This window comes from Corythoichthys intestinalis, chromosome 15 (genome assembly GCF_030265065.1).
Source record: "Corythoichthys intestinalis isolate RoL2023-P3 chromosome 15, ASM3026506v1, whole genome shotgun sequence".
Classification (NCBI taxonomy): Eukaryota; Metazoa; Chordata; class Actinopteri; order Syngnathiformes; family Syngnathidae; genus Corythoichthys; species Corythoichthys intestinalis.
The window spans coordinates 6,650,760-6,664,082 of record NC_080409.1 but is presented as its reverse complement, the minus strand read 5'-3'; the positions used below and the strand labels follow the sequence as shown (position 1 = coordinate 6,664,082).

At 40.6% G+C, this 13,323-nt stretch overlaps 1 protein-coding gene across 2 annotated transcripts in view; it reads right to left on the bottom strand.

Moving 5' to 3' along the window:
* Positions 1-13,323, bottom strand: part of kif26ab (kinesin family member 26Ab) — a 232,519-nt gene that overhangs the window by 217,373 nt on the left and 1,823 nt on the right. For both annotated transcript variants that reach the window (XM_057858780.1, XM_057858781.1), the window contains exon 2: positions 13,084-13,302. In XM_057858780.1, the coding sequence (XP_057714763.1) occupies positions 13,084-13,302 (219 nt within the window). The remainder of the gene's footprint in view (positions 1-13,083; positions 13,303-13,323) is intronic.

The window sequence follows — 13,323 nt, the reverse complement described above, 5'->3', positions numbered from 1 at the left end:
ACTCAGCACAGACATGTAAAGGCTAAAGCAGCATTTTATATTCTCTTTGGCTGAAATAAGACACAAATCTTGAGTCGAGGGGGGGGGTACAGCACGTCATGAGACAGACACTGCTACGATACAAGCTAACTACACATAAAATGTCGCACATTGTCATCAGAACTATTGCAAATTTTCGACTCGCTCTTGTCTCGTCTGATGCAAACTGTCATCCGGTTCGCTATGTTTTACTCTCCCAAAACCCGATTTTAGCTCGTTCATTGGTAAAATATTTTTGTTATCGTCATTGTTGACAAAAACAACACAAACACATGGTAAGATTTGTTTTCTTTATTTAGCAAGAGAGAATATGAAATATTTATTTAGCCTTGCAGATCTGTGCTGCGTGATCATCACACACTAAATGTAACTCTTAGCGTTCATATTACCATTAGCATTTAGCATGGCGAGCGTCGTGTTAAACTTTTTTTTTTTTTTTTACATAGTTTTTTTCCTCCGCAATACTCCCGGAAAAAGCGGAAGAGGAAGTATTGTAAACAGTACAGTACTGTAACATGTTTGGCACTTTCGTACAAATTTCAATAAATAAATAATAAACTTTTTTTTCTGTATCAGATTGGGACTCTATCAGTGAATTGTCAAAATCAGGTGACTCGGACTCAGGTGCAAACATATGGGATCGGGACATCCCTAATTAAAAGGGCTTCCAAAAACAACAATGAAACAGTAAACTGAAAAGTTTTCCTATTATTGTATAACGGCTATGTATCAGCCAATAGCCGATCTTGAAAAAAGTCCATATATCGGCCCGATATATAAGCCAATCGGCTTTTAATTCTGATGACGAACCTTCTTTCATTTCTAAAACAGGAAGTCACTGCCTCTGTCAACCCTGTGACCACGCAGGTCGGCCACAGGCGTAGAATTAGTCCGTGCTGATCGCAATTGCTGCAGGCATTGGCTGCACACAGACCTAATCACCTATTGTAGTCACTGATACTCTGTTGTGAGCAGACTGAGTTGACAAGCGCACAAAAACAAGAACCAAAGCAAGAGTTGGCATGTGAGGATTTGAGCCAACCAACCACATGGTCCTGTCTGTCGAGTCTGTGATTAGCGCAAGGCGCTAATTTGCTACTTTGAAGTTCAGATTTTACAGTACACCGCTCTCTTGCTTTCCGTAATTCCCGGCCACCGCGTCTCGCCACAATAAGCTTAGTCCACAATTATTGAATTCGCTCCTCTCTTTTGAAATCATGCCTGTAGGTTTCAATTATGCAAATAAAAGCGGATGAATTTCCATTTGATCGAGTCTTGGGGGGGGGGTTGTCTCGGCCATTTCTACGTGTTTTTAATCATTCGTTGTTTGGTTGAGTCTTCAAACAAAGATATTGAGGAAAAAAATGAAACAAAACAATTCCAAGAGCACTCTAATTTAAATAATATTGAAAGACTGAAAGGGTTTTGTGTTAAATGGGTCACTCCCCTGCAGGTACCCATGAAGTGCTAGCAAATAAATAATTGGGGACACAGGCTCACAACAAAGAAGATACTGTATAGCAGGGGTGTCAAACTCATTAGTTTGCGCGCCACATTGTTGGCAATTTTATCTCATATGGGCCGGACCAGTTTATTTTTCGCCATTGACGGCGCTAGACAATCCAATTCAATGAATTAATTATAATTAACAAAGAAGTGACCAAAATGCCCTGAAACCAACAGAAGGTTACCCAAAATCAACAGGAAGTGACTAGTGAACAGTAAGTGGTCCAGAAATGCCCTAAAATCAATAGGAAATGTTCCAAAATGTACAAGAAGTCACATGCTAGTACCCTACAATTACAAGGAAGTGACCCAAAATTAAGTCTTTGGCTTCCACTGACAACAATAGACGCCCAATTGATTTAAACTGGAAGGACTGACTGTGAATGCTCATATTTCATTTCTAATGACTGTGCTAGATGTCAATTCGATGTTCATTCTCTCTTCTTGTTCACTTATCACTTCCTGTTGATTGCCAGCTTCCTTCTTGTTGATTTCGGGTCACTTCCTGTGGGTTTCGCTGTGTTTTGGGGTCACTTCTTTGTTACAGTCATATGAAAAAGTATCTGAACCTTTTGGATTTTTTTTTACATTTCTGCATAAAATCACTTCAAATGTGATCTGATCTTTGTCTAAATCACACAGATAAAAAAACAGTGTCTGCTTTGACTAAAACCAACCAAACGTTTATAGGTTTTCATGTTTTAATGACGGGGTATGCAAACAAAGACAGAAGGGGAAAAGATAACTAAGTGAACCATCACATTTAATATTTTGTGCCCCCCCCTTTGGCAGCAATAACTTATACCAGACGCTTACTGTAGCTGCAGATCAGTCTGGCACATCGATCAGGACTAATCTTGGCCCATTCTTCTCTACAAAACTGCTGTAGTTCAGTCAGGGTCCTGGGATGTCTGGCATGAATCGCTGTCTTTAGGTCATGCTACAGCTTCTTCACTCTAATGGAGCGTACCAAACTCTCTCAATATGTTATTTTAATGAAGCGTACCAACTCTCTCAGAGGGGTGTCCTAACAACTAGCACAAACGAATGGCACCAATTCGGAACCATTTTGCAGAAAATGAGGGGCTTAGTGGGACGTCATCACTCGACATTAATATCTCAAGCCTCCCAATTTACCGCAAAATGGACCCGAATTTTTTTGTGCTCTGTTTGTGCTAGTTGATAGGACACCCCTCTGTTATTGAGAGAGTTGGTACGCTCCATTAGCTGCGGGAGCTAAGCTAAGAAAAATCTACGAGTGACGTCCCCACTCGAAATTACTATCTCAATAAAAGCATAATAATGTATCTACAAAACCGTTGCAGCACAAACAAATAACATCATTTTTATATAAATTTGCGTCTGATGGGGGCAACTTTACGGACGGAGGTCCTTAGAAATGGTCACAAAGCACATTTAGCAATATACAAAGTGACGTCTTATTTATTTAATTTTTTTCAACTTCTGGGTCATCGTCTTTGAAATTGTCTTGCAAGCCTTTTGCGGTCGTGCTGCGAGCCATTTGCTGTCGTGTTGTGGCAATTGGCATTCGTGCTTTTGCCAATTTGCAATCGCGCTTTAGGAATTGGGGATTGTGTTGTGGCAATTTGCATTCGTGCTGCAAGCCATTTGCTGCCATGTTGTGGCAATTAGGGTTCATGCTTTTGCCAATTTGCAATTGCGCTTTAGGAATTGGGGATCGTGTTGTGGCAGTTTGCATTCGCGCTTTTTCTATTTGCAAAGTGTTGGGACTTTACATTTCGCCTGACACCTCTCGGCCACCGTACTTTCCCGGCTTTATACAAATCAACAATCCTTGATCGCAGGTCTTCAGACAGCTCCTTTGACCAAGCCATGATGCAAATCAGACAATGCTTCTAATCAACACACTTCTTACCAGGTGTGTGTTTTATAGTGGGCAGGGCAGCTTTAAACCATTCATCAGTGATTGGGCACACACCTGACTTAAAATGTTTGGTAATAATTGGTTCTAAGTGTTGTTTACGTCTCCTTAGGTAGAGGGCTCACGTACTTATTTTTTCCCCCTTCTGTCATTGTTTGCATGCTATCCTCATGAAAATATGAAAACCTATAAATGTTTGTTGTGTTTTGGTTAAAGCAGACACTGTATTTTCATCTTTTTGAGTTTGAAAAAGATAGATCCCATTTGATGGTGATTTCATGCAGAAATGTGATCATTTCCAAAAGGTTCAGATACTTTTTCATACTACTGTAATTCATTGGCTGCCATTCACAGCCCCAAACGTCCAATCGTTTTGGACTGGGAGGGGCGAATGAACAAATTTTAATTAACAAAGAAGTGCATAAAGCACATTTATGTTGTTCACTTACTGAAACATTGCGCATGTATGGAATGCAAACAATAAGGCTACGATTAGGGTGGGCAAGAGACAGGGACGTCTGGGGAGCAAGCAGACTTCCTCTTCACAATAACAGGTCAGCTCGCGGATGGAGAAGGAGGGGAAAGCACAACTTTGGGTAAACAGTCTCAGTTCTCATTTAGCCATGAAGACAACAGACACAACAACGGTCAAACTAGCGGTAGCGCCGTTGCAAATGCAGCAAGAGTTGCCCCTCGGTGACCCTAATTCCACAATGAGGGAAGCGATCATCCAGAACTGAGAGCCAACAGGTGAGCAGCTCAAACTGGCAAAGACAATGGCTTCATTATGCAGGAGGGATCTTATCACCGGACTCAATTTAAAGCACCCTGCCATCATTGATTGCCACCACGGAATTAAGGCCCAATTTAGCTATCAACAAGTGCAAAATTGGGATCTGACGGCAGAAAGATCACCTGCTGAAACACACAAAGCACTGTTGAAGGGTTCTGCATTAAAAGGCGGTCAGTTTCCATAGCAATCAAAGAGAGGCTTCATGGATTTTCTTACCTGATACCCAAATATGGATCTGATATTCATAGACCACACAGCTAGGGCTGCAGCTATGGAATATTTTAGTAATCCAGTATTCAACTGAAAATTCTATCGATTAATCGAGTAATCGGATAAAACTTCTTTTTTTTTTAGGTAAAGAGCTATTAATAAATATACATAAAAAAACATAACAAAGACATTTCATCTTATCGTCTTTTTTTTCAATGTACAGTGTATCACAAAAGTGAGTACACCCCTCGTATTTCTGCAGATATTTAAGTATATCTTTTCATGGGAAAACACTGACAAAATGACACTTTGACACAATGAAAAGCAGTCTCTGTGCAGCTTATATAATGGAGTTCATTTATTTCCCCCTCAAAATAACTATATGTATAGCCATTAATATCTAACCCCTGGCAACAAAAGTGAGTACACCCCTTAGAAACTACGTTCATCCCTAAATGTCCAAATTGAGTACTGCTTGTCATTTTCCCTCCAAAATGTCATGTGACTCGTTAGAGGAGTGCAGTCAGCATTGCTGCAGAGATTGAAGAGTTGGGGGGTCAGCCTGTTAGTGCTCAGACCATACGCCGCACTCTACATCAAATTGGTGTGCATGGCTGTCACCCCAGGAGGAAGCCTTTTTTGAAGACGGTACACAAGAAAGCCCGCAAACAGTTTGCTGAAGACATGTCAACAAAGCACATGCATTACTTGAACCATGTCCTATCGTCTAGCAAACAGTTTGCTGAAGACATGTCAACAAAGCACATGCATTACTTGAACCATGTCTGATGAGACAGGTGGGCTTTCTTGTGTACCGTCTTCAGAAGAGGCTCTTTCCTGGGGTGACAGCCATGCACACCAATTTGATGAAGAGTGTGGCGTATGGTCTGAGCTAAGTTTAGAGCTAAGTTCTAGTTCTAGTTCAAGTTTTAAGTTAGTCTAAACTGTAAGTCCTGATAGGATTTTGAATTTTTGCAGTATTCAAAATAAATGTATGATACCCGCTGTATTGGAGCACATTAGGGACCAGTGCTACTTGGTGTTTTATCCAGCAATGACTACTGAGCTAAAATTGACAGTTAACTTTCATACATTTTTATTTTACACCCTCATCACTCAACAGTGCTGTTTTTACAGATTAAATAAAGCCTGTATGTGAGACACGTAAACCACGCATCGACAGTGGTCATAATTCATAGAAACCTAGCCCTCCGCAGGACTAACGTTACGCGAACGAGTGACAGTAACGTCAATCTTATTTATTAGCGCTAAGAAGTCTACTGCTATAAGATGGCGGCTGTTTACTAACGCCGCCGAGTCTGTCATTTCGCATCTAGTTCTACATACATGTGATATCTATGGGACCTGCTACTACCATAGCATCATGCGGGCGTAGTTTTTAGCAACGTCGGCATAGTTTGTAGCGGCTGTCGGCTGCATTAAGGTATTTTTTTTATTGCTTCTTCCTCTGCACACATGACGTCAGCGCATCGTCCCGCATTAAAAGTAGTCCGGGCAAAACATGATGCTTAGAGCTGGCAAAATTAAATGATTTCTCGAGGCAAATAAAATTACTCGGATCAGTTTTTAAACTCCAGTTACTCGAACTGCTGGAGTATTCGTTTCAGCTCTACACACATCAGTGGCAGATGCTTGTCTTTCAATGAGGGGAAGCTCAAAGTGTATCCGCCTGTGAGTGCTTTGTGATGGTGGAGGGGCTCAACTGCACCCGTTCCTCGGTACGGAAAGAAACTAGAGTGCCAGGAGTCAAGTGTTACGGGTCCAAAAACTTGCAATCCCAGAAAACAAAAAGTTTTGGTTCTGATGTCTAAATTCCTGGAAAACACAGGCAATGCAGTTTAGGAATGAAGACACAAACCAGTCTCTCTTCACCCCAAAGTTTTCACTTTTATTCAGTGACCCATGGCAGTAAACAACAATTGTCTTTTTTTCACATTACGCATTAACATACAGTCGTACCTCTACATACGAATTTAATGCGTTCCTGTATGTCAAAATGGTCGTATATCGAGCCCACAACCTCCATGTTGGGGAACAATTATTCTACTGCTGAACCACGTCGTCTCCTATTATTAGCTATTATTTTCTATTTGTGTGATTTAATAAACATGCTTTAGGCATTGCAATGAAGCTTAGTGTTTGCATTATTCTTTTTTTTTCAACGCCCAGTATTACATTTTTACCACAAATGAAAATCAGCTTCAAAAATCGGTTATCGGCCAACTCTAACCACTAATAATCGGTCCTGAAAAACCCATATCGGTCAATCTCTAGTTCAGACCTGCCTTATACACCTAGCCTTAGAGCCATGGCCTCTGCTGAGCACAGACCACACATGCAGATGTCTGGAATCGATAGTCCAGGTGCCCCCAGTCTCTTGTATACCTGTCGCACTATGAGCATCAGCTGCTATGGGATTCGGAGGGAGAACCTTGAAGTGCCTGTAACCCAATCTGACTTTTGAGACTAGTTGACTAAAATGGGACAACAAAAGGTAGACCATGCCAGCGTGCTAGAAGAGCCCGTCACAACAACAGTGGTCTCTCAGCCTATATTTAACAGCGGTGGGAAATGTGCGAGCAGCCATACAGGAACACTTTCAATGCACGGTGAAGGTCGACTGGGACGCCATTTCCTCCCCAGTCTACGAAGTGAGCGGCTGGGGTTTAGTTCCCCCTCTCGCCTCTTTCTTACACTCAACAGCAAAATAAAGAGATGTGCATTGTTTGGCCAAACAATGGCAGACTTTCAAAATCTACAAATCTTTCCAATTTGGCACCCGAGGCCAGTTTTTGAAGTTCAGAAAGGGAGGAAAAAATTCCCTGTGTGGTTCCAAATTGTCAAGTGAACAATAAGAAAAAAAATATTTGTGAATATGAAAGATAAAAGCAGGTGTAGGACTGTAGGCAGTGCCTATTTGTGAAGTAAGTATGCCTAGAAAAGTTACAAAATTCACCATTATATTATTTTCAACCCTTTATTTGTGAATCATTACCCAAAAACAAAAAAAATAATAATAATAACAGACCCATATTTCCAGACCAATTTTCGAGTTTTTCCAGTACCTTTTAAATGTTATCCCAATGTTTTTTAATGTAGATTTTATTTATTTATTTAGTTAAACGATATTGTCAATTCTTTTTTTGATCCAATAATGTAGTGACAATACATCCTAATAAATCGCCCATTCAAATGCAATAATGATTATTCTAAAATAAAACAAACTATATTAAAAATAATACATATTTAAACAAAACAAAAAACACACACACATACAATGCATAATGAGTCATTTGGAAGCTAACCAAGTTCAGAACATCAAAAAGGTGAGAAACTCCACGCCATTTTTGTTCTCTGCCAATTAGAGCCCATCCAAAATGTTGATTTTGTCCAAAATCACTATCATCTTGTACTTCGTATGTTAGCAAATTTGAAGCCAAATTATTCATTGCCAATCACATTTTTCATAACGGGTATCATAATAAAGCTATTCTTAGTGTAGAGTATAAAGTATGTGATATTAACTGCAGAAATCTTTATTTAGCTGTTGAACATGATGTGCTTTTAATTTGAAACGTTCACCGGAAGTATGTTCGATAAGCCGCTAACCATCAGCTTTACATTCAGGCCTGCAGCAAATCAATTATTTTAGTAGTCAGGTAATCGATGAACTAGTTATTAATTAATCGATTAAACGTTGCAGCACTACACTCAGAAAAAAATTAACTATTTTCGTCAAGCATGTGGTGTCAGTAATATTGTTTTTTTCTTTTTTTCGCATCATTTCCATATGCTGTAAACCAGCAATGTTTCATGTTTGAAGTGTCACCTTTTAACCGCAACTTTGCATTTTGGAGAAGACTGCCAATGTTTTATAGAGGTTAGTCCACTGTCTTTTTTCCATTAGCCTGAATGTAGCAATGCTAAAATTGTACAATGTTTAGTATAGATGTGTCTCCATTTTGTATGTCTGGACTAGGAGTGGGAACCTCTTGGTACCTCACGATACGATACGGTTTGCGATGCAAAGCCCACGATAACGATAATGTGATGATATGGCGATATCACGATTATCGATACATTGGTCAGGAAACCATTCCAGGATATTCTACAAACAACTAATAAAAAGAATAACAAGCAAGTGAATTGGAATGAGTTTATCACTACTAGACGTCCAATCCATTTGAAGTGGGAGGGATGGCAAATTGATTGAACGTCTATGGCTGTCAGTGACAGCCAATGCCAGGCAATGAGGTAATTTTGGGCCATTTAAGGTTCCCTTTTGATTTTCAGTTACTTCCTGTTGATTTTGGGGTATTTTATGGGTCACTTCCTGTTTATTTTTGCGTTACAGAACAGGAAGTGACCTGGGAATCACCCAAATGAATAGACAGTGACTCAAACTCAACAGCAAGTGACCTGTAAATGCCCTAAAAATCACAGAATGACTGTGAATGCTCTGGTTTTGAATCAACGAACGTTCCTAGTCTAAATGGATTGAGCGTCGAGCACCATCATGCAGCCTTAGTGTTAACTGAGACACTATTATGGTGGAAGATTTTGGTTAAAACTGTTCCTTTTCATTTTTTATTTTTTTAGACATTGACACCATTTTAAAACAATATCTCAATTCTTGGCAGGAGCATATCGATAACCTTTTGGGATACAAAGTATCACGATATATCACCATTTTGATATTTTGTCACACCCCTAGTCTGGACGTTAATTCAGTGGTGTGTCGATGACCAATAAACAGCTGTGAAAAGAACTGGAGTCTCATTTGCAATCAACACACAAGTGAGCCGAGTGTACGCACGCATGCACGCACAAATGTATGCACGTGGCAATAAATAGCAACCCGCAAAATTATCCACCTCATATTTATTTACCGTGCGATTAATTTTTTTATTTTTTTTTTCAGGGCAAATGAAAACGGCCAATTTGGAGGCCTGAACATGCACGGAAAGTCACCAAAATGTGCATATACGTGCGGAAAATTGTAAATTTTGATAATTTTGCAACATTGCAAAAAAATGTAACAAAATGGCTCAGTGGCGCCCCCTTTAAATTTTAAAATTGGCCTATAACATTAGGGTTTGTCAGCGTAGAGCGATGAAATTTGGGGAGTCTATACCTTGTCCAAAACTGCTCCAAAAAAGCATTTACACCCATATTCCAAACCCAACAGGAAATCGGTTATTTTGGATCGAATATGAAATTTTTATCGATTTATAGGGTGCATATTTGAGACCTTTCCGTCGAGGGAGTTAGTTGGATCATCTTCAAAATTGGGGAGACTGTTCAAGAGACATAGGACATCTTAAGTTTTTAAAATGGTGCGTTTTCATTCACGGGTCTGACCTGGGCGTGGTGCCAAAGTCGGCCATTTTTTCGGCAAAATGACAAATTCAGTAGATGACTAATACCTCCTTGACACAACATTCAATCTTTTTCATATCTGGCATGTATGTGCCGGATCCCACCCTTAACACGAGTGCATTGAAATAGTACCCATTAGGCCTAGCGCCCCATAGTGGGAACAGGAAATGGCTTTTTTTACGAAACAGGCTGCTACTCCAAGGAAAAAAAATCTATTCACCTGAAACCTGCATCAGGGAGCCATAAGACATGTGTTCATGTGCCTGATGAAAAATACTGAGGTTTGGTTGAAGCAGAAGGGTCCAAGAGGAGAAGTGAAGATGACTGAAGCCGTTTCGTCTTACCACATGTTTTGAACAGTCATAACTTGGAAGATCTACAAAATATCTGCTCCAAACATCTCATGCTCGTTGAGTCATACTCTAAAGGGTCCTGTAGGGGTCATTTGCATCAACCCTACAGCGCCAACTAGTGGTAATAGAAAGTCACTCGTTTTTCCAATACATGTCCAGTTCTTTTCAGGTTGGTCATTGTAGTTTCAAGACCTTTTGAAATACTTATTTTACGGCCCATGTCCACATGTCTCTGTCTATTGCCGTGACGACCCTTTGTTCGCCATTAAAAGGAAATATTTTTTTTCAGAGACTCAGGCAGCTTATAGAGCCACAGAATTTGGCACACTTGGTCAAATTGGCCCAGTTAGAAGATTCATTTTGGTTTTGAATAAGGGCTTGGCTGCACAGCTCAGTAGTGGCTCCTTTTTTGTAGTACTCTCTCCAATAGGGGTTTTTATCTCTTAGGTGTGTGAATGTAAAGAGGCAACTTTCGAGCATGTTAGGTTCTAATGAGATGATTAGAGAGGAGGATCTGCCAAGACCCTGACCTGCACACTGTCCGAGTTGCGTGACGTCCGAGTTGCGCTAGATTGCGAGGGCCCGTTCAGTCCTGCTTGCAGGCCTAGTTTACCTTTGTAGCTTTTCTCAAAAAAGTTGCCCGTTTCTCTGTGTTGTCACAAAAGCAAACAAAATAGTCCATCGACTTGAAGCGACAGGTGTTTCATTTGGGGATGACGTTTAGGATACTGTAGCTGCTCGTGTCGCGTTCAAGAACTGCTCAGATTTCTAGCCATCAGCCACCTTGCTGCCCTTGAAAACGTGTTGGAATAAAACGGGGAGGATTGACTGTCGTCACATATGGATAAAATGGAAAGGACACTTTCGTGAATATTGACTCTTGACGAGTCGAATCAAATGATGTTCAGTCGACGTGCCAGGGTCCACATTGTCGCGGACAGCAAGGTAGGTGTTGGCTAGAAATCCGTGCAGTTATTGAACGCGTCAAAAGCAATACCTCGCTTATCTGCACACAACTGCAACTTTCTACCTCCTCCTTCCTTTATACTGCAACTCCGCCCGACACGTAAAAAAAAAAAAATTAAATGCGTTATTGTATAATTTCTTGCGGCACACCTGACAATCTCTCATGGCACACTAGTGTGCCGCGGCACACCAGTTGAAAAACACTGATCTAGCAGGTCCCACAAAATAGTTTCCAATTGCACACCACACACACAGTAGGAACGTCTTGAGGAGCTCGCGAACAATTGTCTAATTGTCCACTACCATCACCACCCCCCTCCCGTTGGACGGTCAACTCGGGGGTCCCGTTTATGCTCACCGCACCTGAATCCTGTTCGCATTTGTTCCGCCAGTGATCGCAATATAACGAAACCACCAGAAAAAGAGCAATGTCAGTTTTTATCCAATATCATTCAGCACTAATGATTATGTATCAGTTGTTCTAGTTTTTCCTCATTTCAAAATATGAACAACACGGTGAAGAATTTCTAAAAATCAAGCATCTATTTTGGTACATTCCTCAATATAGAGTAGTAGTTCTTAACCTTGCTAAAGGTACCAAACCCCACAAGTTTTACATGTCGATTTATCGAACCCTTCAGAATTAAATAATGAAGCTTTTTTTTTTTTTCAAATTCATATACCGTAATTTTTGGACTATAAACCGCCACATACCAAATTTGACAAGAAAAGGGCATTTGTTCAGAGATAAGCCGGACTGGACTATAAGCCACAGCTATCCTCACTGTCTTATGGGATATTTACACCAAAGATATTAACCGGTAACACTTTATTTGACAGCGGCATCATAATGTCATGTCATGAGAACAAATGAACAAACATGACGCTTTCAACCAATTTGCTGCAAAGCTTCATTGCTTCAAGAAGCTTCATTTAGCCATCACTGCTCCCTTGGACAACACAATCAACCTCTGCTGCCACCTGCTGTGAACATTGTTGTTGTCCAACATGCTTTCTAGCATGCGTTGCAGCGTTACAGATGTAAATAATCAAAATTCATTATCTGTGCTAATTATTTCTTCAGTTACTATTGCAGTTGTTTCATTGTTTGCTAGTTATGGTATTTGGTAAAATTTTATTTGACAGAGTCGCCATTAGACTGTCATAAGACCATCTTAATTATGACATGACATGACACTGCTATAAGTATTAATGGATGCTTATAACAGATGCCATTTTGTGTCATTCGGCAAATTATCTCACTTTTTAATGGATGTAAAAGATCCGAGCAGGACATAAATGGAGTTAGTATGACGCCGCTGTCAAATAAAGTGTTACCTATTGACCCAAATAAATCAACAAATAAGCTGCACTGGACTATAAACCGCGGGATTCAAAATGAGGGGGGAAAAGTAGTGGTTTACAGTCCGAAAATTACGGTATTTAAGCTAGCAAGCTAATAATTTAGCAAATTCCAGTTCAAAATCCTTCTCATTTTGACAGCATGTTTTATAAACAGGTCAAAAATTGAAACTCCGCTGCCCATTGGTCTGTTGTATTCCCTCATACCAAGTGCGAGTTAACCTTCCACTGAGCAAACCAGTTCCTCCTCCTATCAAATCGAGGACTAGCATTAAAAAAATCAATAAAGCCTGTAAATTGGGAGCAAATCAGTACAAAAACCTAGTCTAAAAAGCCACTTTGTCTAAATTTAATCAGCGTACGAAAATAGGGCTCTGCGTTTCTTTACCTTCGCCGAACCTCACCGAACCCCTGGGGTTCGATCAACCCAGGTTAAGAACCACTGACATAGAGCAACTTACAAAATGCATGAAACATAAGTCGAAAATGTCCCTTTACCTACTGTAGCCTACTCCAAAAGTCCAAACACAAACGTTTACAAACAAACCTACCTTTGATGAGTTTGGGTCAGCCAGGGTTAACGCCAGCTTCCTCAACTCGGACACTTTCTTCTGACAAGTGTGACAAAAGCTCCCTTTTTCCTCCAACTCGGCCACACAAACAGAGCCAGCGCCCTCGGGGGCAGGCCGGCTGCTGCAGCGCGCGTCCTCCGCCGAGAGCAGCCTCTTCCTGGGGGTGGCCGGAGACTCTCCAGTCGGGCATCCCTCCAACTTCAGCGCGGAAAAAAAAGA